This window comes from Rattus norvegicus, chromosome 1 (genome assembly GCF_036323735.1).
Source record: "Rattus norvegicus strain BN/NHsdMcwi chromosome 1, GRCr8, whole genome shotgun sequence".
NCBI lineage: Eukaryota > Metazoa > Chordata > Mammalia > Rodentia > Muridae > Rattus > Rattus norvegicus.
This window is the reverse complement of record NC_086019.1, coordinates 208,264,719-208,291,440: the sequence shown is the minus strand read 5'-3', so window position 1 is coordinate 208,291,440 and position 26,722 is coordinate 208,264,719. Positions and strand designations below refer to the sequence as shown.

Here is a 26,722-nt window from a genome sequence, read left to right as displayed (position 1 = left end):
TATTCTCTTGTGTGGGGTCCTTGGGAACAAGGAGAAATTCTGGGGAGATGGAAAAAGCAGTGTAATAGGGCTGTCTTGAGGTACCAAGTGAGGGGTCCAGAAGGTGGATGCAGGTTCACAATGTTGAGTGAGAAAATAGTCCACCTGGAGCCATTGGGAGCTGGAGTCCCATCAGCCAACCGGGGAGCAACTGTGGGCATGGGAGAGATGTGGCCCGCCAGGGCATTCCAGGGACCTACTAGGGCTGGGAAAGGGAGGGGAAGGATGGGGCCCATTCCTTTAAGAAAGGGAGACACTCAGACTGGGCAGCCTGCTGTAGTCCTCATGGCCTTACTGAAATGCTTAAGCTTCTGTATTCTGAGATAGTTCTGAGGCATCCAGAGTAGCCCTTGGCATCTGACAACACACCCCACACCACCTCAAAGGGAAGCTGTAGCCCCCCTTAACACATGGAAGGTAACAGACCAGAGGGAATGAAGGTGGCCAAACAATACCCATGACAGGGGACCCTAAGGATGCCTCGCTACCTCCGGTGCCAGGAGGTAAATCAAAGAAGAGCCAAGTGGCTTTGCATCTGCCCATCCCAGGACTCCCCTAGAGGACCCTGCTCCTGGGGCCTCCATAAAGCAGCCAGTCATCCTGGAGCATGGATGCCTGCAAGTGGTCATTTTACACCTCAGACATCTCTGTCTCCAGTGTAGGCAGGGAGCTCTGAACCCCTGACCTTCTCTCTGGCACCTTGAGCCCATGCAGAACTAGGTCCTGTCCCTCACAACACCATCATACATCTGGAAATTTGGAATGTCCTCCTGAATTCTCATTCTCATATTCTCTCTCTCTCTCTCTCTCTCTCTCTCTCTCTCTCTCTCTCTCTCTCTCACACACACACACACACACACACACACACACACACACACACATTCCATGGCCCCTTGCAGACCTCCACTACTTTCTTGCACACTAACCGAAAGGACGTGGCTATATCTCTCCTTCATTGCCTTCCTCTGGCAGCTGCCAAGACTTAAACCTCGCCTGCTCTTTTGTTTTTCTTGCAGACCTTCATAAAATGGTTGTGGAATATCTCTCTGTGTCCATCTTAAAAACCTAGAAAAAGACACTCCAATAAGCAAGTAACTGCCTTGACTGCTAGATAAGAAGTCATTTGCACCATGGATTTGGTACAGCAAAGGATTTAGGAAAAAACAGGGTGGTGTTGAGGCAAGCGAGTTCCTCTGGCAGAGGCACCTCCAGGGTGATGGTTGAGTCCAGGCAGGGCATCCAGCCAAGCTTTCAAAAGGCCCATCTGCTGGCAAAGACCAGTTCCTTTTGACATGCCCAAGGCGTGTCTCCACTCTGTGGCCGATGGGTTCTGCTGCTACTGCAGGAAGGTGATCTTGCCTATGAGGCTGGAGCTAGGAGAGAGGGAGGATTGGGGCTGGAACTCCTGGAGGACAACACTGGGAGGGAGGACCCTGTGAGCTGAGCCTGAATCCCTAGACACCTGTAGTGGCTGCAGCAGAATGCCCAAGCATTCGTGAAGAGGAAAAGGAGTCTGGGGCAAGGAGCTGAAGCATGGTAGTTTTCCTGAGAGCTACTGTGTGGCTGGTCTTGGTTCAGGCTGGCCTGAGATCCAGGTAGGAATGTTGGGGGTGTAAGTGAGAATACTTGTGGCTCTGGGTGTGGTAGCACATGCCTTTATTCCTCATACTGGGTTCAGTAGGTAGAGGCAGGCTGAACATGATCTGTAGACTAGGCTGGCCTGGAACTCAGTGATCTTCTGCCTCCCAAGTAGTGTTGGGACTAAGGTGTGCACCACCAGCCACCACTGCCTGGCATATGGTATGGCCTCTCCATACCATTCCTGGAGTTCTTGTCCCAGCTCAAGAGCCACCCTCCCCTCCCAAGGCCTTTCTTTTGCCTTCTAGCCTTAAATGCTGTGATTAAACATTACTAAATCATCACTGCAGAAATAGCAGAGCAAAAACAGAATCCTCACATATTCCCAAACAGCAAGCTGCCCAGCGGCAGCCTGGGCAAGAGATAGTACAAGGAGAGATATCGCATATACACATTACAATAGATAGCATCTGTTCTAGGGGTGAGAAGATCTCCCTGGTATTGAACCAGCCCCACTTCCATTGCGCGCACCCTTCATCTCTGCAGGAAGACCATCAAGGGCCACTGGGCTCATGAGAAGGTCTCCCAACTGCCTTGACCCGTTAGGGAGTTCCTGGAGCAGTATGACATCCCACCATCACACTTTAAGGAGCAAGGGTAGAGATGGCTGGAGAGTTGACTCAGCTCTTAAAAGGATGTGCTGCTCTTGCAGAGGACCCCGGCTTAATTTCCAGACTCACACCAGGCAGCTTACAACCACGTGCAACACCAGCTATTGGAGATCTGTCACCTCTAGATCTCTGGAGGCACCTACACACGCACACACACATGCGCACACACAAACGCGCGTGCACACACACACACACACACTTTAAAAAATAATAAATGTTTTAAAGGAGCAAAGCGCAGGGGTCAGAGAAGGACCTGGGGCACAAATATCTAGCCCGAGGTAGACAAGCCTCTTCCTTTCACCTCCCCTCCCCCTGTAGAGTGGGGGAGACATGAGCAGAAAAGGAAGTCCTCCTGCTCCCAAGCTACTCAGAGGCCGGTGGGACAACAGCATCCACAAGTGGACATTCCACTTCCATTCCTCCACTTTCCCTCTGCTTCCCATCTTAGATCTGAGTTCCTGAAAGAAATGAGAGTTCTACTTCCTGTGTCGGGCTAGGAGAGTTGCCTTAAATATCCTGTGTCCCATGAGTTCGGATTAGTACTAAGAGCTAAATACAGTGAAAGGAAGAAGGGGTGAGGGGCTCACTCACAGTCCAGGGAAGTTCATTCAGGGATTCCCCCTCCCCTCAGCACTGGGAGAGTGTCAACCAGTCCTGGGTACTTTGAGGTCCTGAGTCAGCAGGTCCCACAAAGACGCCCAGACCCTGACAGAAGCCCTCAGCTGCTCCAGTGATGACTCACAGCGGTCGAATTACTTCAAACTTCCCGGTGTGCTTCATAATAGACCCAAATAATATAAAGTACCTCGGTGTGACTTTAACCAAGCAAGTAAAAGATCTGTACAATAAGAACTTCAAGACACTGAGGAAAGAAATTGAAGAAGACCTCAGAAGATGGAAAGATCTCCCATGCTCATGGATTGGCAGGATTAATATAATAAAAATGGCCATTTTACCAAAAGCAATCTACAGATTCAATGCAATCCCCATCAAAATACCAATCCAATTCTTCAAAGAGTTAGACAGAACAATTTGCAAATTCATCTGGAATAACAAAAAACCCAGGATAGCTAAAGCTATCCTCAACAATAAGAGGACTTCAGGGGGAATCACTATCCCTGAACTCAAGCAGTATTACAGAGCAATAGTGATAAAAACTGCATGGTATTGGTACAGAGACAGACAGATAGACCAATGGAATAGAATTGAAGACCCAGAAATGAACCCACACACCTATGGTCACTTGATTTTTGACAAAGGAGCCAAAACCATCCAATGGAAAAAAGATAGCATTTTCAGCAAATGGTGCTGGTTCAACTGGAGGGCAACATGTAGAAGAATGCAGATCGATCCATGCTTATCACCCTGTACAAAGCTTAAGTCCAAGTGGATCAAGGACCTCCACATCAAACCAGACACACTCACACTAATAGAAGAAAAACTAGGGAAGCATCTGGAACACATGGGCACTGGAAAAAATTTCCTGAACAAAACACCAATGGCTTATGCTCTAAGATCAAGAATCGACAAATGGGATCTCATAAAACTGCAAAGCTTCTGTAAGGCAAAGGACACTGTGGTTAGGACAAAACGGCAACCAACAGATTGGGAAAAGATCTTTACCAATCCTATAACAGATAGAGGCCTTATATCCAAAATATACAAAGAACTCAAGAAGTTAGACCGCAGGGAAACAAATAACCCTATTAAAAAATGGGGTTCAGAGCTAAACAAAGAATTCACAGCTGAGGAATGCCGAATGGCTGAGAAACACCTAAAGAAATGTTCAACATCTTTAGTCATAAGGGAAATGCAAATCAAAACAACCCTGAGATTCCACCTCACACCAGTGAGAATGGCTAAGATCAAAAACTCAGGTGACAGCAGATGCTGGCGAGGATGTGGAGAAAGAGGAACACTCCTCCATTGTTGGTGGGATTGCAGACTGGTAAAACCATTCTGGAAATCAGTCTGGAGGTTCCTCAGAAAATTGGACATTGAACTGCCTGAGGATCCAGCCATACCTCTCTTGGGCATATACCCAAAAGATGCCTCAACATATAAAAGAGACACGTGCTCCACTATGTTCATCGCAGCCTTATTTATAATAGCCAGAAACTGGAAAGAACCCAGATGCCCTTCAACAGAGGAATGGATACAGAAAATGTGGTACATCTACACAATGGAATATTACTCAGCTATCAAAAACAACGAGTTTATGAAATTCGTAGGCAAATGGTTGGAACTGGAAAATATCATCCTGAGTGAGCTAACCCACTCACAGAAAGACATACATGGTATGCACTCATTGATAAGTGGCTATTAGCCCAAATGCTTGAATTACCCTAGATCCCTAGAACAAAGGAAACTCAAGACGGATGATCAAAATGTGAATGCTTCACTCCTTCTTTAAATGAGGAAAAAGAATACCCTTGGCAGGGAAGGGAGAGGCAAAGATTAAAACAGAGACTGAAGGAACACCCATTCAGAGCCTGCCCCACAGGTGGCCCATACATATACAGCCACCCAATTAGACAAGATGGATGAAGCAAAGAAGTGCAGACCGACAGGAGCCGGATGTAGATCGCTCCTGAGAGACACAGCCAGAATACAGCAAATACAGAGGCGAATGCCAGCAGCAAACCACTGAACTGAGAATAGGTCCCCCGTTGAAGGAATCAGAGAAAGAACTGGAAGAGCTTGAAGGTGCTCGAGACCCCAAAAGTACAACAATGTCAAGCAACCAGAGCTTCCAGGGACTAAGCCACTACCTAAAGACTATACATGGACTGACCCTGGACTCTGTCCCCATAGGTAGCAATGAATATCCTAGTAAGAGCACCAGTGGAAGGGGAAGCCCTGGGTCCTGCTAAGACTGAACCCCCAGTGAACTAGACTATGCGGGGAGGGTGGCAATGGGGGGAGGTTTGGGAGGGGAACACCCATAAGGAAGGGGAGGGGGGAGGGTGATGTTTGTCCGGAAACCGGGAAAGGGAATAACACTTGAAATGTATATAAGAAATACTCAAGTTAATAAAAAAAAAAAAAAAAAAAACTTCCCGGTGTGTTGTTGTGACTTTTCTCTCTCTCTTCTTGTTTGTTGCGTTTGAGAAGCTTTACAATCCTCCGCAGTCTGTCTTTTCCCAACTCTAGTTCGTGCCTCTCCCTCCACTCAGGTCACGTGAAACTTTTTCATTAACTTATAATAAAGAGCTGTATAGCGTAACGAAAAAAACGAAAGCCGAGAATCCGACTTCAGCTTGCTGCTTACAAGTAGGATTCTGTTAACCTCATAGGTGTTTAAAATTACATCTGTATTTATAGAAAACGTTATCTATAAGCACCGATAGCGATGGGAGGCGTGAGCGGTGGGCTGGGCCGGCTCAGGATATTAGTCAACCGGACATGGCAAGGGGCTGAGAGGCGTGGCCACACCAGCGTTCTATAAAAGGTCCCGCGGCTGAGCAGCCGGACTAGTGCTGTGGTTGCTGAGAGCAATGATTGGCTTCTGCGCATTGGGCTTCTTGGTCTTCTCTCTGAAACGGAGTCGCCGGTCCTTTTTGCTACTGCTACTGCTACTGCTGCTGCTGAATCGGTTTTTGCAAGTGAGTAGATACGGTCCTGGGGGGGCTGAGATTCGCGTCTGGGGACCGGATCCCCGAGTTGCAGAGGAAAGCCACCGCGCTGTGCGGTGAGCCAGAGCCAGGGTCAGCCTGGGCACCGCTAATCAACACCTCTATAACCTTGCCTTTTAAGAGGTCAGGAGAAGGTTGGGGGGTGGGTGGAGCAGAGGCAGGGAAATGGGCTAGCGGGCAGCCAGGAGAACCGTGTCGAGTCGGCTCCGGAACCCCGGGATAAGAGGAACACGCCTCCTTTTTTTTGCCCCTCTCTTCCGGAAAGCCGGGAAAACTTTCTCCTGTGCTTGACCTGTTGCGCTCTAGTCTCAGTCGTCTATGAGCCTCGGGTGGGTCCAGCCCGGCTGGTCTTGGAGTATAATACTAACTAGTACAAAAGTACCTGTGTGGAAGGGATGGCTGTGCCTTTCGTGGGCCTTTCTGATCTCTGTTAAGTTCGTCCTGAGATCGCTCCTTGTCTCTTTAATAGTAAACTTGAGTGAAACCTAAGTTAGTGGGCAGCCTGATCTACATAACGAGTTTCACGTCACACAGAAAGGCTGAAAAACGAACAAACAAAACTAGACAATCCTGTAAATGACATTTTGGTTACAACCAACTTAATTTTCTGTCAATTTATGATTTTTACTGGTTAACAGTACTTCTTGCTCGCTCTTGCTGAGCGGCTTTCGCAAAAACGGATGCAGCGCGGGATCAAACCTCCGTTTGAATCTCTTGGGCAAGCCAGCAGCAGATATGCTACTCAGGTGGTTTCCAAGTTCACAGCGCGGGTTGGGGATTTAGCTCAGTGGTAGAGCGCTTGCCTAGCAAACTCAAGGCCCTGGGTTCGGTCCTCAGCTCCGATTAAAAAAAAAAAAATCAAAGCCCAAGTTCACAGCGCTTTGAGGGCTGCGAAGAGATTGCACACATCCGTCAGCATCAGGGATGGGATCCAGGTTTCACATGGGATAGCCCTTGACTCTGAAATCTTTGCCCCTCCCTACTAGGACTCTGGAACTCCATGGCACTGCCTGAGAAGTCTTGGTCCTGCATTTTGTCCTCCAGAAATCCCCAGAAACAATCTAGACGATATTAGATTTTTTTTAAGGTTGTTGTAAAGAAAACGTGATGGTTGACTCAAATAATGCCACAAAAAGAAGGTACTTAAAAGAAAGTTTGAGGGTGAGCTGTGTGTGGTAGTGCATGCCCTTAATTCTAGTAATTGAAAGAAGTAGACAGATGTTTGTGAATTTGGGGCTAGCCTGGTCTTCATAGTGAGTTTTAGAACAGCCAGAACTGTGTATGAGACACTGTCCTGTAAAAGTCAAAAATAGGGGCTGGGGATTTAGCTCAGTGGTAGAGCGCTTACCTAGGAAGCGCAAGGCCCTGGGTTCGGTCCCCAGCTCCGAAAAAAAGAACCAAAAAAAAAAAAAAAGTCAAAAATAAAAAGATTGAAGATAGCATCTCTTTAAAGAATAATAAAGAAAAGACTATTCTTAAAGAATATTGAGGACTGGAGAGATGGCTTAGCGGTTAAGGGCACTGAGTTCTCTTCCAGAGGTCCTGAGTTCAACTCCCAGCAACCACATGGTGGCTCACAACCATCTGTAATGGGATCTGATGCCCTTTACGGTGTGTCTGAGGACAGCTACAATGTACTATATGCATTAAATAAATAATCTTAAAAAAAAAAAGAATATTGAGGGGTTGGGGATTTAGTTCAGTGGTAGAGCACTTGCCAAGCAAGCGCAAGGCCCTGGGTTTGGTCCCCAGCTCCAAAAAAAAAAAAAAAAAAAGAAAGAAAGAAAAAAAAAGAATATTGAAATTTAAAAAACTAGGGGCTGTGTTCGGGGGCCTTGTTTTGGGGTTTTTTGTTTTTTGTTTGTTTGTTTGTTTGTTTGTTCTGTTTTTGTCTTTTGAGGACTGTGTAGCCCTGAGTATCATGGAACTTGTTCTATAGACCAGGCTGGCCTTGAACTCAGAGATCCACCTGCTGGGATTAAAGACATGGACTATAAAGACATCCTAACAAATCCACTGTCTGACCTGTGGTCATGTCCTTCTTACATGAAAATACAGATGAAGCAGGCAATCTTCAAGGGGGAAAATAGTATTTCCTTCAGGGCAGTGCTGAGAAGTGTCAGATTTGACATAAAATGATGGTGAATATGATGCCAGGATGTAAGTATTGAACCTAGGAACCCTAAAAAGAAGAATCCTGCCTGACGATTTAAGGGCAGAATTCCAGCAGAATAAATGGACGGAGACTACCAGAAAGAGGTGGGGGGGGAGAGGGAGAGGGAGAGGGAGAGGGAGAGGGAGAGGGAGAGGGAGAGAGAGAGAGAGAGAGAGAGAGAGAGAGAGAGAGAGAGAGAGAATGAGACAGAAACAAAGTGAGACAGAGACAGAGTGAGACAGAGACACAGAGAGAGGGGAGAGAGAGAGAGAGAGAGAGAGAGAGAGAGAGAGAGAGAGAAGGGAGAGAGAGAGAGGAGGGGAGAGAGAGAGAGGAGGGGAGAGAGGGGGGGGATCCATCCTAATCTATGAACCAGAAAATCCTGTAGCTCAGAGCTGCGAGGAAGATGAAGCTTGTGAGGACGACACCAGCAACCACACGGTGGCTCACAACCATCTGTAATGGGATCCAATTCCCTCTTCCGGTGTGTCTGAAGACAGCTACAGTGTACTCACATACATGAAATAATAAACAGTTCTAAGGAGAAAGAGAGAGAGAGAGAGAGAGAGAGAGAGAGAGAGAGAGAGAGAGAGAATCAGACAGAAACAAAGTGAGACAGAGACAGAGTGAGACAGAGAGACAGAGAGAGGGGAGAGAGAGAGAGAGAGAGAGAGAGAGAGAGAGAGAGAGAATGAGACAGAAACAAAGTGAGACAGAGACAGAGTGAGACAGAGACACAGAGAGAGGGGAGAGAGAGAGAGAGAGAGAGAGAGAGAGAGAGAGAAAGGGAGAGAGAGAGAGGAGGGGAGAGAGAGAGAGGAGGGGAGAGAGGGGGGGGGGAATCCATCCTAATCTATGAACCAGAAAATCCTGTAGCTCAGAGCTGCGAGGAAGATGAAGCTTGTGAGGACGACACCAGCAACCACACGGTGGCTCACAACCATCTGTAATGGGATCCAATTCCCTCTTCCGGTGTGTCTGAAGACAGCTACAGTGTACTCACATACATGAAATAATAAACAGTTCTAAGGAGAAAGAGAGAGAGAGAGAGAGAGAGAGAGAGAGAGAGAGAGAGAGAGAGAGAGAATGAGACAGAAACAAAGTGAGACAGAGACAGAGTGAGACAGAGAGACAGAGAGAGGGGAGAGAGAGAGAGAGAGAGAGAGAGAGAGAGAGAGAGAATGAGACAGAAACAAAGTGAGACAGAGACAGAGTGAGACAGAGACACAGAGAGAGGGGAGAGAGAGAGAGAGAGAGAGAGAGAGAGAGAGAGAGAGAGAGAGAAAGGGAGAGAGAGAGAGGAGGGGAGAGAGAGAGAGGAGGGGAGAGAGGGGGGGGGATCCATCCTAATCTATGAACCAGAAAATCCTGTAGCTCAGAGCTGCGAGGAAGATGAAGCTTGTGAGGACGACACCAGCAACCACACGGTGGCTCACAACCATCTGTAATGGGATCCAATTCCCTCTTCCGGTGTGTCTGAAGACAGCTACAGTGTACTCACATACATGAAATAATAAACAGTTCTAAGGAGAAAGAGAGAGAGAGAGAGAGAGAGAGAGAGAGAGAGAGAGAGAGAGAGAGAATGAGACAGAAACAAAGTGAGACAGAGACAGAGTGAGACAGAGAGACAGAGAGAGGGGAGAGAGAGAGAGAGAGAGAGAGAGAGAGAGAATGAGACAGAAACAAAGTGAGACAGAGACAGAGTGAGACAGAGACACAGAGAGAGGGGAGAGAGAGAGAGAGAGAGAGAGAGAGAGAGAGAGAGAATGAGACAGAAACAAAGTGAGACAGAGACAGAGTGAGACAGAGACACAGAGAGAGGGGAGAGAGAGAGAGAGAGAGAGAGAGAGAGAGAGAGAGAGAGAGAAAGGAGAGAGAGAGAGGAGGGGAGAGAGAGAGAGGAGGGGAGAGAGGGGGGGGGGGAATCCATCCTAATCTATGAACCAGAAAATCCTGTAGCTCAGAGCTGCGAGGAAGTTGAAGCTTGTGAGGACGACACCAGCAACCACACGGTGGCTCACAACCATCTGTAATGGGATCCAATTCCCTCTTCCGGTGTGTCTGAAGACAGCTACAGTGTACTCACATACATGAAATAATAAACAGTTCTAAGGAGAAAGAGAGAGAGAGAGAGAGAGAGAGAGAGAGAGAGAGAGAGAGAGAGAATGAGACAGAAACAAAGTGAGACAGAGACAGAGTGAGACAGAGAGACAGAGAGAGGGGAGAGAGAGAGAGAGAGAGAGAGAGAGAGAGAGAGAGAGAGAATGAGACAGAAACAAAGTGAGACAGAGACAGAGTGAGACAGAGACACAGAGAGAGGGGAGAGAGAGAGAGAGAGAGAGAGAGAGAGAGAGAGAGAGAAAGGGAGAGAGAGAGAGGAGGGGAGAGAGAGAGAGGAGGGGAGAGAGGGGGGGGGAATCCATCCTAATCTATGAACCAGAAAATCCTGTAGCTCAGAGCTGCGAGGAAGATGAAGCTTGTGAGGACAACACCAGCAACCACACGGTGGCTCACAACCATCTGTAATGGGATCCAATTCCCTCTTCCGGTGTGTCTGAAGACAGCTACAGTGTACTCACATACATGAAATAATAAACAGTTCTAAGGAGAAAGAGAGAGAGAGAGAGAGAGAGAGAGAGAGAGAGAATGAGACAGAAACAAAGTGAGACAGAGACAGAGTGAGACAGAGAGACAGAGAGAGGGGAGAGAGAGAGAGAGAGAGAGAGAGAGAGAGAGAGAGAGAGAATGAGACAGAAACAAAGTGAGACAGAGACAGAGTGAGACAGAGACACAGAGAGAGGGGAGAGAGAGAGAGAGAGAGAGAGAGAGAGAGAAAGGGAGAGAGAGAGAGGAGGGGAGAGAGAGAGAGGAGGGGAGAGAGGGGGGGGGGATCCATCCTAATCTATGAACCAGAAAATCCTGTAGCTCAGAGCTGCGAGGAAGATGAAGCTTGTGAGGACGACACCAGCAACCACACGGTGGCTCACAACCATCTGTAATGGGATCCAATTCCCTCTTCCGGTGTGTCTGAAGACAGCTACAGTGTACTCACATACATGAAATAATAAACAGTTCTAAGGAGAAAGAGAGAGAGAGAGAGAGAGAGAGAGAGAGAGAGAGAGAGAATGAGACAGAAACAAAGTGAGACAGAGACAGAGTGAGACAGAGAGACAGAGAGAGGGGAGAGAGAGAGAGAGAGAGAGAGAGAGAGAGAGAATGAGACAGAAACAAAGTGAGACAGAGACAGAGTGAGACAGAGAGACAGAGAGAGGGGAGAGAGAGAGAGAGAGAGAGAGAGAGAGAGAGAGAGAGAGAATGAGACAGAAACAAAGTGAGACAGAGACAGAGTGAGACAGAGACACAGAGAGAGGGGAGAGAGAGAGAGAGAGAGAGAGAGAGAGAGAGAGAGAGAGAGAGAGAAAGGGAGAGAGAGAGAGGAGGGGAGAGAGAGAGAGGAGGGGAGAGAGGGGGGGGGGAATCCATCCTAATCTATGAACCAGAAAATCCTGTAGCTCAGAGCTGCGAGGAAGATGAAGCTTGTGAGGACGACACCAGCAACCACACGGTGGCTCACAACCATCTGTAATGGGATCCAATTCCCTCTTCCGGTGTGTCTGAAGACAGCTACAGTGTACTCACATACATGAAATAATAAACAGTTCTAAGGAGAAAGAGAGAGAGAGAGAGAGAGAGAGAGAGAGAGAATGAGACAGAAACAAAGTGAGACAGAGACAGAGTGAGACAGAGAGACAGAGAGAGGGGAGAGAGAGAGAGAGAGAGAGAGAGAGAGAGAGAGAGAGAGAATGAGACAGAAACAAAGTGAGACAGAGACAGAGTGAGACAGAGACACAGAGAGAGGGGAGAGAGAGAGAGAGAGAGAGAGAGAGAGAGAGAGAGAGAGAGAGAAAGGGAGAGAGAGAGAGGAGGGGAGAGAGAGAGAGGAGGGGAGAGAGGGGGGGGGGGATCCATCCTAATCTATGAACCAGAAAATCCTGTAGCTCAGAGCTGCGAGGAAGATGAAGCTTGTGAGGACGACACCAGCAACCACACGGTGGCTCACAACCATCTGTAATGGGATCCAATTCCCTCTTCCGGTGTGTCTGAAGACAGCTACAGTGTACTCACATACATGAAATAATAAACAGTTCTAAGGAGAAAGAGAGAGAGAGAGAGAGAGAGAGAGAGAGAGAGAGAGAGAGGGAGGGAGGGAGGGAGGGAGGGAGGGAGGGAGGGAGGGAAGGAAGGAAGGAAGGAAGGAAGGAAGGAAGGAAGGAAGGAAGGAAGGAAGGAAGGAAGGAGAAAAAACAGAAAACAAAGCAGGGTTCTCACTTTTTTGTCCCTTGGCAAGTTGTTCCAGCTGGTGCCTCACCTGGAAGCAGCCCCACCATAGGAAGCAGCCATCAAAGCTTGAGGTTCGGATGACAGGATCCTAGAAGATCACAAGCTGTGCTAGAACATGAGTCGCTAGCTTCTAAAAGTGATCTAGGGATGGAGTGGGGGGGCGTGATACTGCTGTGCAAGCAGCCAAGAGCCACCAGGCTTGGCAGTGATGTATTGTGCAACCTTCTCTGGGCAACTTCAAGCTTCAGAATTTGGTTTGTTTGTTTTTTAAGATTTATTTATTTATTATACATAAGTACACTGTCACTGTCTTCATACACCAGGAGAGGGCATCGGATCCCATTACAGATGGTTGTGAGCCACCATGTGGTTGCTGGGAATTGAACTCAGGACCTCTGGAAGAGCAGTCAATGCTCTTAACCACTGAGCCATCTCTCCAGCCCAGCTTCAGAGTTTTGTAGCATAGCATCAGCTACAGCATAGCATCAGATAGTCCCTGCTGTGCTCTGCACAAGGAGGCCCCATCTTAGTGCTTCCTTTTTCACCATCATGCAAACCATCCTCTGCAGGTACCAATAAATATAAGCTGCCCCTTGTCCTCTTCCACCCACAGGTAATGGCTATGCTACAATCACACTCCAGACAGAGCCTGAACTCCTTCAACTGCGCCCTTGGTGAATACAGGTCTAGTGACCTGTGCTGCAAGTTATGTCCTGCAGGTGAGTTCTTCACTGGAACCCAATGCTGGAGCATAGATGTGGGTGACCTTTGAAACACACCAGAAGCTATACAAGATGAGGAGGGTGTCGATCAGGGAGCTCAACTCAGCCACTGCCTACTCTTTCAAACTCTAGGAAGTGCCTCCTAACCCAAGTACACAGAGCCACACACCCACACCCACAAAGGAGGCCCTCTGTGCTCAAGAGCATTGGTATGAGTAGTCATAGCAAAGCCTCACTGGTGTAGGGTCACCCAACTATCCACCCTGCGAGGCATGAGTTCTATGTTCGTATCCAAAGGCACCCAGCTGAGAGGAAGGTTCAGAAAAGGGAGCCTGGAGGGTGAATGTCATCTACCTGTACTTGCCATGGCTGCCAGGATACCTCCAACCCCCACTGCCACCACTTCCAATGGGGAAAGTAGAGCTGGAACATCTTAAGTAGCTTGCTGTGGTCACACTCTATCCTGGTGGCAATGTCTGTCCTTGTTCTTTCGCTCCCTGCCAACACAGCATGTGTTCTGTATTAGGAACCGTGGTTGTGTAATTTTGTTTTTCTGGGGAGATGTGAACCCCAACTGTTCACTCCGGATAACAGGAAGTGATCATAATCACTGAGAACAGAGCAGAGAAGTGATTTACCCGAGTATGGTTTGGTGAGCCATTGAGTTTATTGGGGTTGCTTAGGGTGACTAAGGTAACTGCATATTGTAACCATACCCCAGCATAGGTGACAACTTATTGCCAGAGTCTCTTTTCTAGAGATTGTTTAAAGTGTCCTGTGGCTGTGAGAAAACACCATGACCACAACTTTTATATAGGAATGGATTTATTTGGGGCTGAATTACAGATTGAAAGGTTTAGCCCATCATCACAAGGGCTGGAAGCCTGACTGCAGGTAGGCTTGAAATAGATAAAATGGTGTTGGAAAAGTAGCTGAGAGTTCTATGTTTGTGTCCAAAGGCAGCAGAAAAAGGCAAACATTTGGACCCCTGAAACTGCAAAGACCAGCCCTAGTGACACACTTCCTCCAACAAGGCCACATTCTTCATCCTTTCAAATAGTGTCACTCCCTGGTGACCAAGCATTCAAACATATGAGCCTATGGGAGCCATTCTTAGTCAAACCCCCCACACTTAGTGCTTCTATAACCCTGGGCAGAGGCCTTGTGACTCTGGTAACTTCACGAGCTTCAGAGCCTCCTAAGCTTGAGTGGCTTCCGGAGTCCTCTCTTCAGGAGGCCCCATTTAGAGAAGTAACTCCACAAGAGCCTCTAAGCTCAGGAGTTTTCTCTAAGGACCCAGAATATGCAGAAAAGCTGCCACCTTCCTAGTTAGAACTCATTGCGACCAAAGGTTAAAATGACCACCACAACAAGAAGAAATTAGACTTCCTGATGGCAAAGATAAAACATGCCCCAAGGAACCCCACCCCCCTAATCTTTAGGAAGTAGTCTAGTGATGATGTCACCCCTTTCTGACCCCTGACTTTATTCAGGGATCTCTTTCCCCTCCGTCCTGTTTTCTCTCTCATCTAGTGTTAGGGGGTAGAAAGGGTGGAAGAAAAGGGGTACAGAAGGGAAGAAGAGAAAAGAATCCACCAAGTAGCCAAATCTGTCATCTGTCAATACAAATGTTCCAGAAATCTTGTCATGCCCCAGATTGCCATGGTGACTGAAGGCCCATGGGACACGCAAGCCCACTGAAGTGAAGCTGTCCTGGTCTGCCACCCCAGATAAATCCTTTAGCTTTTTGTTCCTTAGGCTCCTGTGCATAGCAGAGCTCTCCTTGCAAAGTCTAATTCCCAGCTGTTGAGAGAGCTGAGCAAGTCTGTGTCCAATGTAGGGAGAGTCATGTAGGGCCTGAGGGCAACTACTTATAGCTAGCTGTAAGCCTCAGTTTCTCCCCTCCTTCCTGGAGCAGAGCAGAGGGGTTCCTCTGGATACAGAACATAGATGTGTGGTAAATAAAGATGTGCACTAGTCTTGCCAAGTCCAGTCTCAGTCTGGATCCTCTGCAGGGACACCATGGCAGCCCTTGCCAGTCAGAGTCAGCCTATCCCCTGCTACCTCCTAACAGTCCTTCAGGAGAAGGCCATCTCCTGATACCAGAAGACAAGTAGGTTTGAAGCCAGTGCTGCAGACAGTGACAGGCACTACAGGGGCACTGTACTCTGTCCCCAAAACTGGCCACTCACGTCGGCCTCAATCCCAAAATTTAGTGCTTGATTTTAACATTCTTTTATGGTCACTCATGTTCTTGTTTCAAGTTGGTTCGTTTCAAGAAGAAAACAGGGCTGGAGGGGTGGCTCAGCAGTGAAAAGAGCTTGTTTCCCAGTACCCACATCAGGCATCTTACAACCCCCTGTAACTCCAGCTCCAGAAGTTCCAGTGCCTTCTTTTCTCTCTATGGGTACCTACACATATAGGTGCAGACAGATAACACACACAAACACAAACAATAAAAATAAATCTTTAAAATTACAATCGACTTCTGTAAATGAAGATTTACTGATGACCAAATAGAGTCAAACACAAGATGTCCACCCGGCTTGACCCACCGCAGGCCTAGCTGAAGACCTGGACTGACTCTGCTGCATCCCACCGCTGGCAGCTCTGACCCCATCATGTCTAAGTCTCCTCTCCAGTGGATTCTGTATGTCTCTCACCGTGTGCTAGTGTCTGGGATTGTCTTTCAGGGAACACATAAGAGTCACATGTTTGCTGGGCCTGATCGTTTCCCCATAGTTTATTGTTTTCTTTACAATTAATAGGAAAGAAATTCCAGAGCCACCTAAACACCACTACCATCACCTTCTCCTCCTCTTCCTCCCCTCCTCCTCTTCCTTTTGCTCCTCCCTCTTTTCTTCCTCTTCTTCCCTTTTCTTCCTCTTCCTCTTCTTTCTCTTCCTCCTTTCTTCCATTTCCTCCTTTTCTTCATTCTCTTCATTCTTTCCTCTCCCTACTTCTCTTCATCATCATCCTCTTCCTCCTCTTCCTTCTTCCTTCTGCATCTTCCTCCTCTTCCTCCTCCTCCTCCTCCTTCTTCTTTGGTTTTTAGAAACTTGGTTCCTTCATGTAGCCCTGGCTGTCCTGGCTTTGTAGACCAAGCTACCCTATAGCTCACAGATATCTGCCTGCCTCTGCCTCCCACGTGCTTGGATTACGGGTATGTGCCACCATGCCTGGCTTCAGTTGAACACGTGTAGCTTGACAGCAGAGCCTGAACCAAGAGGTACAAAATGGTCCCAGGAGAACCTGCTAGGACAACAACAACAATGAAAAACTGTCCTGCCTTTAGGAAAGGCATGAGGAACCGAGGCAATGGTGTTATTGTGAGTTCAAGGCCAGCCAGGACTCTTGATTGAGCCTTTGTCTTAAAAAAAAAGTAGGAAAAAAAAATCTAGGCATGGTAGCTCAGACAAATTGCCCCAGCACTCAGGAGGCTAATGCAGGAGGATTGCTATGAGCTCCTAGCCAACTGGAGCCATACTGTGAAAGCCTATATTAATGATTAATCCCAACAACAAGAGCAAAAAGAGGCCTGAGAAAGAAAGTTCCTGGTAAGTGACAAGTTTATGGGGCAGTAAATGGAAGTGACCTGACTTTACTTAGGTCTCAACTGCCTCTGGGAACACTGGGACTGCTACTCAAAGGGAGAACGTGGGGCTTGAGGTTCCCCAAGTCAGTTACTTGTGCCTTAGACGCTGAGCTCCTAGGGAACCAGGAGGTCATTCTACTCACCCCAGGTTAGCTTGGTTCCTAGTCCCCTGAGGGTCAGATATCCACAGGACTGAGTACAGCTCAGGGAGCCAGCAGCCCTTACAGAAGATCCTCAAGCAGTGTGTGACAGCCCAGAGATTATTTTGAACTTGTGCTAAAGACGCTAAGCCTACCTAAAGCCACCTAGCCCCTTATCCCTGTGTACCTGGAGCAAGGCTTACCTCATTTGTCCTGATCCCCAGGTATGTTTGTCCAGGAGCCCTGCACGATTCCTCATACCCAAGGACGGTGTGAGACGTGTCCCCCAGGATCGTTCTCAAGGAGTGCTAATGACCTCAACTCTTGTATACCTTGCTCCACCTGTACTAAAGGTGAGTATATGACTGAGCAGATGCTGGACTAGCTGTGAAAGCCAGCAATAGCGTCAGAAGCATGTTAGTCTGGTACTGGGATGGAATATTTATGACTGATGGATGCCAGGATACAGCCAGAGAGTCCCCACTGGCAGAAAACTTATTTCTTACAGATGGGCACGGTTGTGCAACATTTAATCCCAGCACACAGGAGGCTGGTCTCTGAGTTGGAGGCTACCCTGTTTATACAGTCAGTACCAGGGCAGTTCTAAAGGTTACACAGTGAGACCCTGTCTCAAAATCAAACCAAGGCAAAAATTATTCATCATGAGTAAGAGGGACTCAGTAAAAAACAATGTCAGAAAAATCATTATCACAGCCTTCTGCCATTTTTTTAAGATAATTTTCCTCCTAATTATCAATTGAATGCAGAACGTAGGGAAACACATGCAGGTACCTAGAAAAATAACCCCTCCATGAATTAGCAGTCATGTGTGTAAGTTCTCAGACACAGAGAAGGGCTTAAAGAATAGGCCAGAGGGCACAGGGATCTGGGAAAGCAGTGGAGGGAAGAGGCCTACACCTGCAGAAGTCTTGACAGGATACAGAAATGTAATAAAACATTTTTCAGAAACTTGAAGCAGGCTGAGCATGGTGGTATATGCCTTTAATCCCAGCACTCTGAAGGCAGATCTCTGTGAGTTCAAGGCCAGCCTGACCAATATAGTGAGTTTAAAGACATCCAGAGCTACATGTGAGACTCTGCCTCAAACAAAACAAAACAAACAAACAGACTTTAAGCAATGGCTGGTGGGATCGGTGCAGCTTAGTGATAGAGCGCTTGCCTAGTGTGCAAAAGACCTGGGTTTGTTCTCTGGCATTTTGGGGAGGATTCTGTTCTGTGGGTGCATGCATGCGTGTCTGTGTACACACTCCTATGGCACCGAATCATGTTAAACTAAGTGACAAATACTACAATATCCCATGCTTCATCCCTGTCGTTTGCATCTACTAAGCACAGAGATGGAAGCAGGCTGAGTGTAGGGAGGGGCACATAGCTCTGCTCCCCAGAGCTCGGTCACTTCAGTGTGGAGCCTCATTGGAGAAATTAGGATCCAGTTCTTCCTCCCAGCTCCATGCTCCCAGAAATAAGACTCAGACTCAAAATATATTTTCAAATACCTTGGCCATATAGCTAGGCTCTTTTCTAGCTAGATCATAACTTTAAATAACCCATTCGTCTTAATCTACACTCTACCACATGGCTGGTTACCTGTACTCAGGTACCGTGTGTCTGTCTCCTCACATCTTTCCGGACCAATCTCCTTCCTGGCTCTATCCCAGAATTCTTTCTCTCTCCCGGTTGTTCCACCTCCTATTTCCTGCCTAAGCCATGGGCCATCAGACTTATTATTGACAGGTGCCACATCCATCTAGGCATAAGACATTCTCTCTACACAGCCTGATCTATGTCGTGAGTTCTAGGACATCCAGGGCTACCCAGAGAAATATTGTCTCAAACAAAGCAAAAAGACAGAACCATATTCCACAGTCACAGATTCCCCTGATGCTGTAAGACATCTGCAGAGAGCTGGGCTGAGAGCCCTCTCCGCCTATATTCCCTGCTGTACTCTGAGAAAGGACACTGCGTAGCTTCAGAGAATGGTGAGAGGTAACGTTTATAGCTTGAGTGTTTGTGGTGCACTGAACTATAGGCACAAGGTTAAAGTGGAATACCCCAATGGGAAACTATCTTCTTTTATAAGCCATTGAGTAAGTCTCAATTGAGAGAGGTGTACGCCCAGAGCCCAAGGACCCTCCAGGGGTCTGCTCACATGGTCGCGAGGTGTTCTTCAGCAAATAATAAGGCCATTAAATAAAGCACCTTCGGAGACGTCTGACGGGGAACCTTGTGGGGCAGCAGTGGGCCTACAGAGCAGGACCACCAGTGACGGAGTCCTCAGGACAGTTGGATGCTCTTACACAGGATGCTGAACAATGGACCTCCTAAGCCATCATCTCGGGTCTGGGTACCACCCTGGAGGCCCGAGGATGAGGATGCTCACAGCAGAGCTGTTTATCACTCAGTACATCTGTGATGAGGATGTGAAGCTTTTACCAGGACACGCTGTGTGCCTTTCAGGTGACGGTGGGGTCTGTGTTCATATGTGAGGGTTCTCACCTCAACCTGGCCCTATTCTTCCCTTGATTGCAGAGCAGGAAATGGTGGCCGACTGCTCTGCCACCAGTGACCGGGTATGTCAGTGCCAAACAGGTCATTACTACTATGACCCGGAAGTTCCAGAGTTTTGCTGCCCATGTACCACGTAAGTACCACTGTGGCCTGGGTAGGTGGTAGCTTTGTAGGTTGCCTGAATAGCCTCTTATGTCCAGGGAGAGGGACAGTCTGCATTATACTTTGTCAGGCGACATTGTGCGGTGGATACTTTGTGGTCTGGGTGGTACAGGACGTCTTGCTGGAGATCTCCATGCCTAATGTCCCTTGAGACAAAGTAGACAGCACCTGGCAAGGGACTAGGTTTTCCTAAGTGATGTCTTCCAGAGGGCTCTTGGGTGTGTTTGGCTTTGGAAAGGCTGGTTTGGGAAGGTAGGACCGGGTTAAACTGTGTGAGGGAAAAAAACTGCTGGGCAAGGTTTGAGGAAATCCTGTGGTTTTGCCCCTCAATAAGAGAGACAGTGTCTGGGACTAGAAAGATGGCTCTGTGGTTAAGAGCACCAACTCCTCTTCTAGAGGTCCTGAGTTCAATTCCCAGCAACCACATGGTGGCTCATGACCATCTGTAATGCGATCAGATGCCTTCTTCTGGTGTATCTGAAGACAGCGACAGTGTACTCATATACATACATAAATAAATAAGTAATCTTTTAAAAGACTTTTAAAAAAGAGTGTCACTCCAGTCAGATGGAGTTGTTGAGTCCTCAGACCACTAGAGGGCGCCAGTACAAGGCACATCATCCCTCCAAGGCCACCAAAGAAGTGTGGCCAGAACACTGCTTCAGATCTTGGATCATAACGCTGCTGCGTGATGTGGTATGGAGTGGCATCATGGCCTGCTGGACATCTTGTGCTGCTGATGGCAGGAGGGTTCTGGCAGGAAGAACTGAGGGTGTCTCTCTGCAGGTGCCCCCAAGGAATCCCTGCCCTTCAGGAATGCAACCCCACCAACGACACAGTGTGCCGTCAGTCTGCTTCAAGTAAGACAGGTTTGTTTTTAATTACTATGACTATCTTCTTACTGAATGAAAATTTACATACCATAGCATTAACTGTTTCAAAGTGAATATCAAAGTGACACTGAATGTCCCCCAAAAGTATATCTCTGTTAGACCCTGACCCTCCCAGGATGATCTACCTCAGTGGCCTGGCCTATCTGAATTCTTCACAGAGGTAGAGTCACCATATGTCACTTTAGTGTCTGGGTCTCTGAACATCATGTTTTCTTTTAAAATATTTTACACATATGGGTGTTTTGCTGCATGTATGCCTGTGCCATGTGTGTGTAAGAGGTGTCAAATTACCTAGGACTGGAGTTACAGATGGTTGTAAGCCACCATGTGCATGCTGGGAACTGAACCTGGGTCTTCTGCAAGAGCGCCTTAACCACTGAGATACCCAAGCATCATGTATGGAGGCTGATCTAGACTGAAGCTCTGTCAGGGCCTCATACCTTTTCGTGGCTGAATCATCCTGTACATACATTGTCTTGTTCCTATGTTGATGGGATTTTTTAATAATTCTTTATAATACATAGACCCTTGCGCCAAACATTCAGTGGGGGAAAGGGCAGCCTTTTCAATAAATAATTCTAGCAAAAGAACCTATACCTGTGAAAGAATGAAACTGGAACCCTGTTTAACAACATATGCAAAAATGAGGGCTTGGAGTGAACCTCAGTGGCAGGGTATTTTCCTGGCATGCATGAAAACCTAAATTCAATCCCCAGCACTGCTAAAAAAAAATACAATAAATTCAACTAGGGCACACTGGTCATGGCTTATAATTTCAGCATTCTATTCTTGAGCTGACCAACTTCTTGTTTTTCTCACTTTTAGATTCCAGAGACCGGGTATTCCTACCAATTTCCCTATTGCTGGGCATTTGTCTGATGTTGTTGTCTGCTGTATCATAAGACGATAATGGTTCTACAGATGTTGTCTTGGCTATCGTTTTATTGCATGAAGAAACACCATGGAGGCAACTCTTTTTTTTTTTTTTTTTTTTTTGAGAGAGAGACAGAGTTTCTCTGTGTAACCAGCCCTGGCTCTCATTGTCTTTGACTCATTTGTAGACCAGGCTGGCCTCATCCTCACAGAGATCCAGACTAAGGCAACTCTAATAAAGGAAAACATCTAATTGGGACTGGCTTACAGTTTCAGAGACTCAGTCCATTATTATAATGGGGAGCATGGCAGCATCCAGGCACACATGGTGCTGGAGAAGGAGCTGAGGGTTCTGCATCTTGATCTACAGGTAGCAAAGGGAGACTGTGTGCCATACCGGGCAAAACTTGAGCATAGGAGACCTCAAAGCCTGTCCCCACAGTGACACACTTCCTTTAACAAGGGCACACCTGCTCCAACAAGGTCATAACAACTAATAGTGCCCTTCCTTACGGGCCAAGCATTCAAACACATGAATCTATGGGGGCCAAACCTATTCAGCCCAACACAGATGTCATTTGCTGAGTGAAGCGCTCTGGTAGAGGCCCTCCTTGAGAATAAGTGACGGTTTAGAGGAAGGCAAGTCCTGGGTGTCTGGTTCAAAAGAAACTCAGAACAAATGGTGAACTGTGGTTCCTATTAGCATACCAAAGAGCATGCTGGCCTCTAGGCTCACTCAGCACCTGTGGCTCTTCTCACCTCACCTCTACCCTAAACTTCTCCAGCTCATTGGCTTTCCTTCCCCCAGCTTCTCATTCTTGTAATGTAATAACACTACCATTTCGGCCGGCCATGTGCTTTCTTGATTCTCCCTCCCTTTCCCCCTCTCTTTTGGTCCTTACTTCTCTTCCTCTCTCACTCTCCAACCCCCCCATCAGTCTTCTGGCCATGTTTAATTTCCTACTGTCTTTCCACTCTGGATTCTTCCAGATGCCTCTGGCGGTGTTCTCCCTCCTATCTACAATAAAAACCTTCCCCCTAACCATAATTGGAGCAGTCTTGCCTCATTTTATATATCTGGTGCCTGAAACCAGGGAGGAATATATATGAGCCCCTTTGGGGTTCAGCCTCTCCTAGCCAAACCATGCTGATGGTTTGATGACTTCCTACATAGTCTCCTAAGATACACATGTATGGATCATTTGTTCCTGCAGGCTTCTGCCACCAACCATACTTGACTCCAAACCTAGAGTTCACCTCTTCAGCTGCTTCTCCCCTCTTCCTGCTCTAACCATTTGTTTTTCCTCACCTACTCAGAAAATTTCCTCTTGGCTAAGGGTGGGGTCAGAGCTCTTGCTCTCATGCCAGTACCAGCTCTCCTCTGATTTCCAGATGAGGGGTGGGGTCAGTTCTGCACAGCCCTCAGACATTTGTGTCCCCAAGAAGAAGCCCAGCCCAGGGATGTCCACCTGGACTTTGGTAGGTGTGAGATTATTTCATTACACAGGTGAAGGCAGGTACAAGATAGAACGAGGCCTGTTGTTGGACGAGAAGGAAGGATGATAGTTTGAAGGAAAAGTTTGAGGGAAGAGGAGGAAACTAGAATGACAGAAGGGGTGGGGGGAGTGAGTGAGGGAAGGAGGGAGGGAGGGAGAGAGAGACGGGGCGGGGGAGGCACCTCAGAGAGGACATGGAGGCTGACGTTAAGATTCCACTCTGTATATTTACAGGATGTTATGAATATTCTTAAGGGGTGGATGTGTATAGGGCCTCATATGTTTAGGTGGGCAATTAATATCTTATCAATTGGATCAAAAATTATTGTGCTTGTTGTGTCTTCTTTCATGTAGCAATTTAAGTTTAAGAGAGTGTGTGGCAGCTAGAGACACGAAGCCACCACGGAATTGGGATGTGTGTTTCTGGCAAGATATCTACCAGATATCCTGGGGTGCTGTGGTGCCAGACCTAGTGGGGGCGAAAGACGGCCTTCTATTTTTTATAATTTTACAGCAACAGGTAGGAGAGCCCTGTTGCTGCAGGACCAAAACAGTTACATACAGGTACTCTAGCTCGGCCTCACAGACTGTTTCAACTGGGCATGCACACTCCTACCTCCAGATGCTCCCACAGCCTGGACAGCAGGGAAACAACCAGCTCCTCCCAGGTGTGGCAAACAATCCAGATTATTGGCTCAACCCCTATAACGATGCTCCAGTGTCAGCAGGAAGAAGTCATAGATGATTATATCCCCCTTGTTTATCATCAACAAAAGGCTGGGATGTTTGGTTTCAGACCCCTGGACAAGTTGCTGGGGTGCATATTTTACATACCAAAGCAGACCTGGCCTTCGGGTTCTCCCAGTCCCTTCTTGGCATACTCTGCCCCTAATCCCAAACTTTCCACCCCAGGGGCTGGGCTGCTCTAACCCAAAAGGCTCTTCCCTATATAATCCAGATGTTTTGGTCTCCCTTGCTCCCCACCCCCCCCTGCACATGCACACTTTCTCTTCTCCTTTCTTCCCATTCCTATGGTGACTTCCCTGGCCTCCTTTCCTGGAATCGGTGAATTCACTGAGAACAACTTCCCAATAAACCTGTGTTTAATATAACCTAATCTGACTTGAATTGGCTCATTTCACCGATGGAGAAATAACTTATCAGCAGGGAGTATTTCTAACTCTTAAAAGGGCAAAGAGGAGTGCAGTTCAGTTCTCACTAGTTTCTATGGTTAATTTAGTTAAGGTCTCCTTTAAGGTCAAACTCATTCTTTCAATCTGTCCTGAACTCTGAGGGTGATATGCACAGTGTAATTTCCATTTAACTCCCAAGGTTCTAGCTATATCTTGCACATCCTAAGTTACACATGCTGGTGCATCATCAAATCCTAAGGAACACCACACCTGGGGATGAGTTCTTCTAACAGTTTCTTTGTCACTCTATGTAAAGTTTTCTCTCTCTCTTTTTTTTTTAAATCAGGAATACTTCAGTCCACCCTGAAAAGATATTTACAAAAACTGAAAATATCTGTATCCATATCAACTTGGTTGGATCTCAGTGAAGTCCAATTCCCAATACATCCCGAGGCAGTTTCCCATTCTCTTTTGCCCTTGGCACAAGAACTCCCAATAGGGTCAGTCACCCATGAGTCAAGACATCTGGAGACTGCATCTTTCAGAATCCGCTCCAGGCCAGGGATACAGTAGTCCCTGTTGAGTAAACTGGTCAATTTAGTCATACCTGGATGAATCCAATTATGTAATCGTTGTACCAACATCCTTCCCGGATCTAGGGAAAGATTCATCTCCCATCAGTGGTGAAGTGCCATCCTTCCTTGGCAGAGGTGTTGGAGACTCTTTGCATGGTACCCTCAGACCCTTTGGTGACTTCATATAAAGATCTAGCTAATTCAGCAAATCCAGTAATCCAGAGCCTTGCTTATCCTGTTGACCCCAAAAATTCTGACTTGACTTTTCATTGATGGGATAGGAATTCCTAAGATTGTCTGTTTATGTGACATGGACAAGGACCTCCTACCTTCCTAGAGGTCAAATGCCAGGTACATGGCCTTCCTACTGCAGAATTGGAACTTCTTGGCAGACACCCTGCATCCCAGCCATTGGAGAGCTCCTAGGAGCCCTTCAGTGACCAGTCTATGTGGTGGCAGCAATCAGTATTAGATCATCCACATATTGGAATAACGTTACCTGGGGAAACTTCAGTCAGTACTCACTCAGATTCAACTGGGGAAATCTCATCAATGATGGTAGGAGAGTTTTTGAAACCCTGCAGTAGCCAGGTCCAAGTTAGTTGTCTGCTTAAACCATTACCCAGATCAGTCCAACAGGGACTTAAATAGGCCAACAGGGATTGACTTTTACAGGTCAGAGGTATACTGAAGAAAGCATCTTTTAAGTACAAGACTGTGTGTGTGTGTGTGTGTGTGTGTGTGTGTGTGTGTGTGTGTGTGTTTCTAGTGATAGCATAGTCAACAGTGTATACAGGAGGTTAGGAACTGTGGAGTGAATGTCCTCCACCCTTTTGTTGACTTTCCTTTAATTTTATACTGAAAGAGCAAGAGTTGGGGCCAATCTGGGGCCAATGGAAAAATTCCCACCAAAAACCTCTGAGTACAGGGCCCCCTCACAGGAAGAAAAAAAAAGCTAGTTTAGTTCCTAGAACAAGTCAAACAAGCCACCTGTGGCTTCCAACCGACCCCCACCCTGGGGAAAGTCTTGAACAATACACTGAGTCAATCTGAAAGTTGTTTCAATCCACCAAATGTGGATAACCACATAGTACCCTGGTTAACATTGTACAAATTCTGCCCCAACTGTTTGAATTATGCCCCAGTTGTTTACATAGCATATAACTCCCTGTTAGAGTCTGCTCAGGGTTGTCTCCCCTTGAAGTGGGAGGACCCCGACATGATTAAACTCCTCTTGCTATTGCATGAATCACCACCTCTGTGAGTCTCACTCAAGAGGTCCTGGAAGAGGTTCAATTCGGACCTCATAATACTGGCTGATAGTACTTTGTCCCTGCTTTCTTTATGAGAAGTAGTAGATTGTTCCATGATCACCTACGAGATACTAGGATTCCCAATTCTCTCCCTCTATCAGTATAAATTTGGATTCCATGTTGGGCTTCTGGGCTTCATGGGATACTGGGATAATGTACCCAAAAGGGATCTACCAAAGCCATTGGGACTGCTTTTCCACCCACACACCCAGATTTGGACCCTAATGAGGCAGCAGGTAAGGAGTCCCTTAAGGCTTTTGCCAGACTCTCTTGGGAGGTTTCTGAATGGCCACCAGATGGCCTACAAATTTGTCAAAAGTTGTCCAAAGATAATGGCCTATGTGGAGTAAATTACAGTTAAATTGAAAGTTCCCTCAGAGAGCCAATCTATCCTGAAGGTGGGCCATTTACAATGTCAGAGGGTCTCAAGTTTGCCAGGGTAGACTGAGAAGCTTTGAAAATCCTTAAAATGAAGAACAAGTTCAAAAGAGAACTGGATGGCTGATTCCCATCTTAGCATCAAGGACAAACTCCAACACCAAACGGAAAGCAAAAGTAAGACCTAACAAATGTAGACAGTCTAGCCCTACAAAAAGACTGACAAGAGACACAGACAAACCAGATCCCTCATCAAAAGGGACCAGAGGGGGCCTAAGGGGGCCAAAGGTTTTTCATCCTCCCTAGACTCAGAAAGCAGCACCATGTTGAGTTTCTCTCAAGAATGACCAGAAACAAACAAAGCAAGAACCAGAAAATCAGACATAAATACAGAGGTTTCCTTGAAGCCTCCAACTCAAAAAATTGCCCTTGGGTAGCAATTTTTGGGAATCACAGATGAGCTCCCAATTGTTGTGAAGTCAGGTAAAAATCCA

At 47.1% G+C, this 26,722-nt stretch overlaps 1 protein-coding gene across 3 annotated transcripts; it reads left to right on the top strand.

Annotated features, from left to right (window-relative positions):
- Positions 1-5,617: 5,617 nt before the first annotated feature.
- Tnfrsf22 (tumor necrosis factor receptor superfamily, member 22) lies at positions 5,618-21,597 on the top strand. 3 transcript variants are annotated; one of them, XM_039101294.2, is made up of 6 exons: positions 5,618-5,893; positions 13,033-13,138; positions 17,101-17,229; positions 19,427-19,538; positions 20,354-20,427; positions 21,286-21,597. In XM_039101294.2, the coding sequence occupies exons 1-6, from the start codon at positions 5,786-5,788 to the stop codon at positions 21,360-21,362; spliced, it is 606 nt and encodes a 201-aa protein (XP_038957222.1). In that variant the 5' UTR covers positions 5,618-5,785; the 3' UTR covers positions 21,363-21,597. The 3 variants fall into 3 exon arrangements, with proteins under 3 accessions (XP_038957222.1, XP_006230979.2, XP_038957223.1); XM_006230917.3 differs by having other exon boundaries at positions 5,737-5,893; positions 20,354-20,436; XM_039101295.2 differs by lacking the exon at positions 20,354-20,427 and having other exon boundaries at positions 5,737-5,893.
- Positions 21,598-26,722: the final 5,125 nt, after the last annotated feature.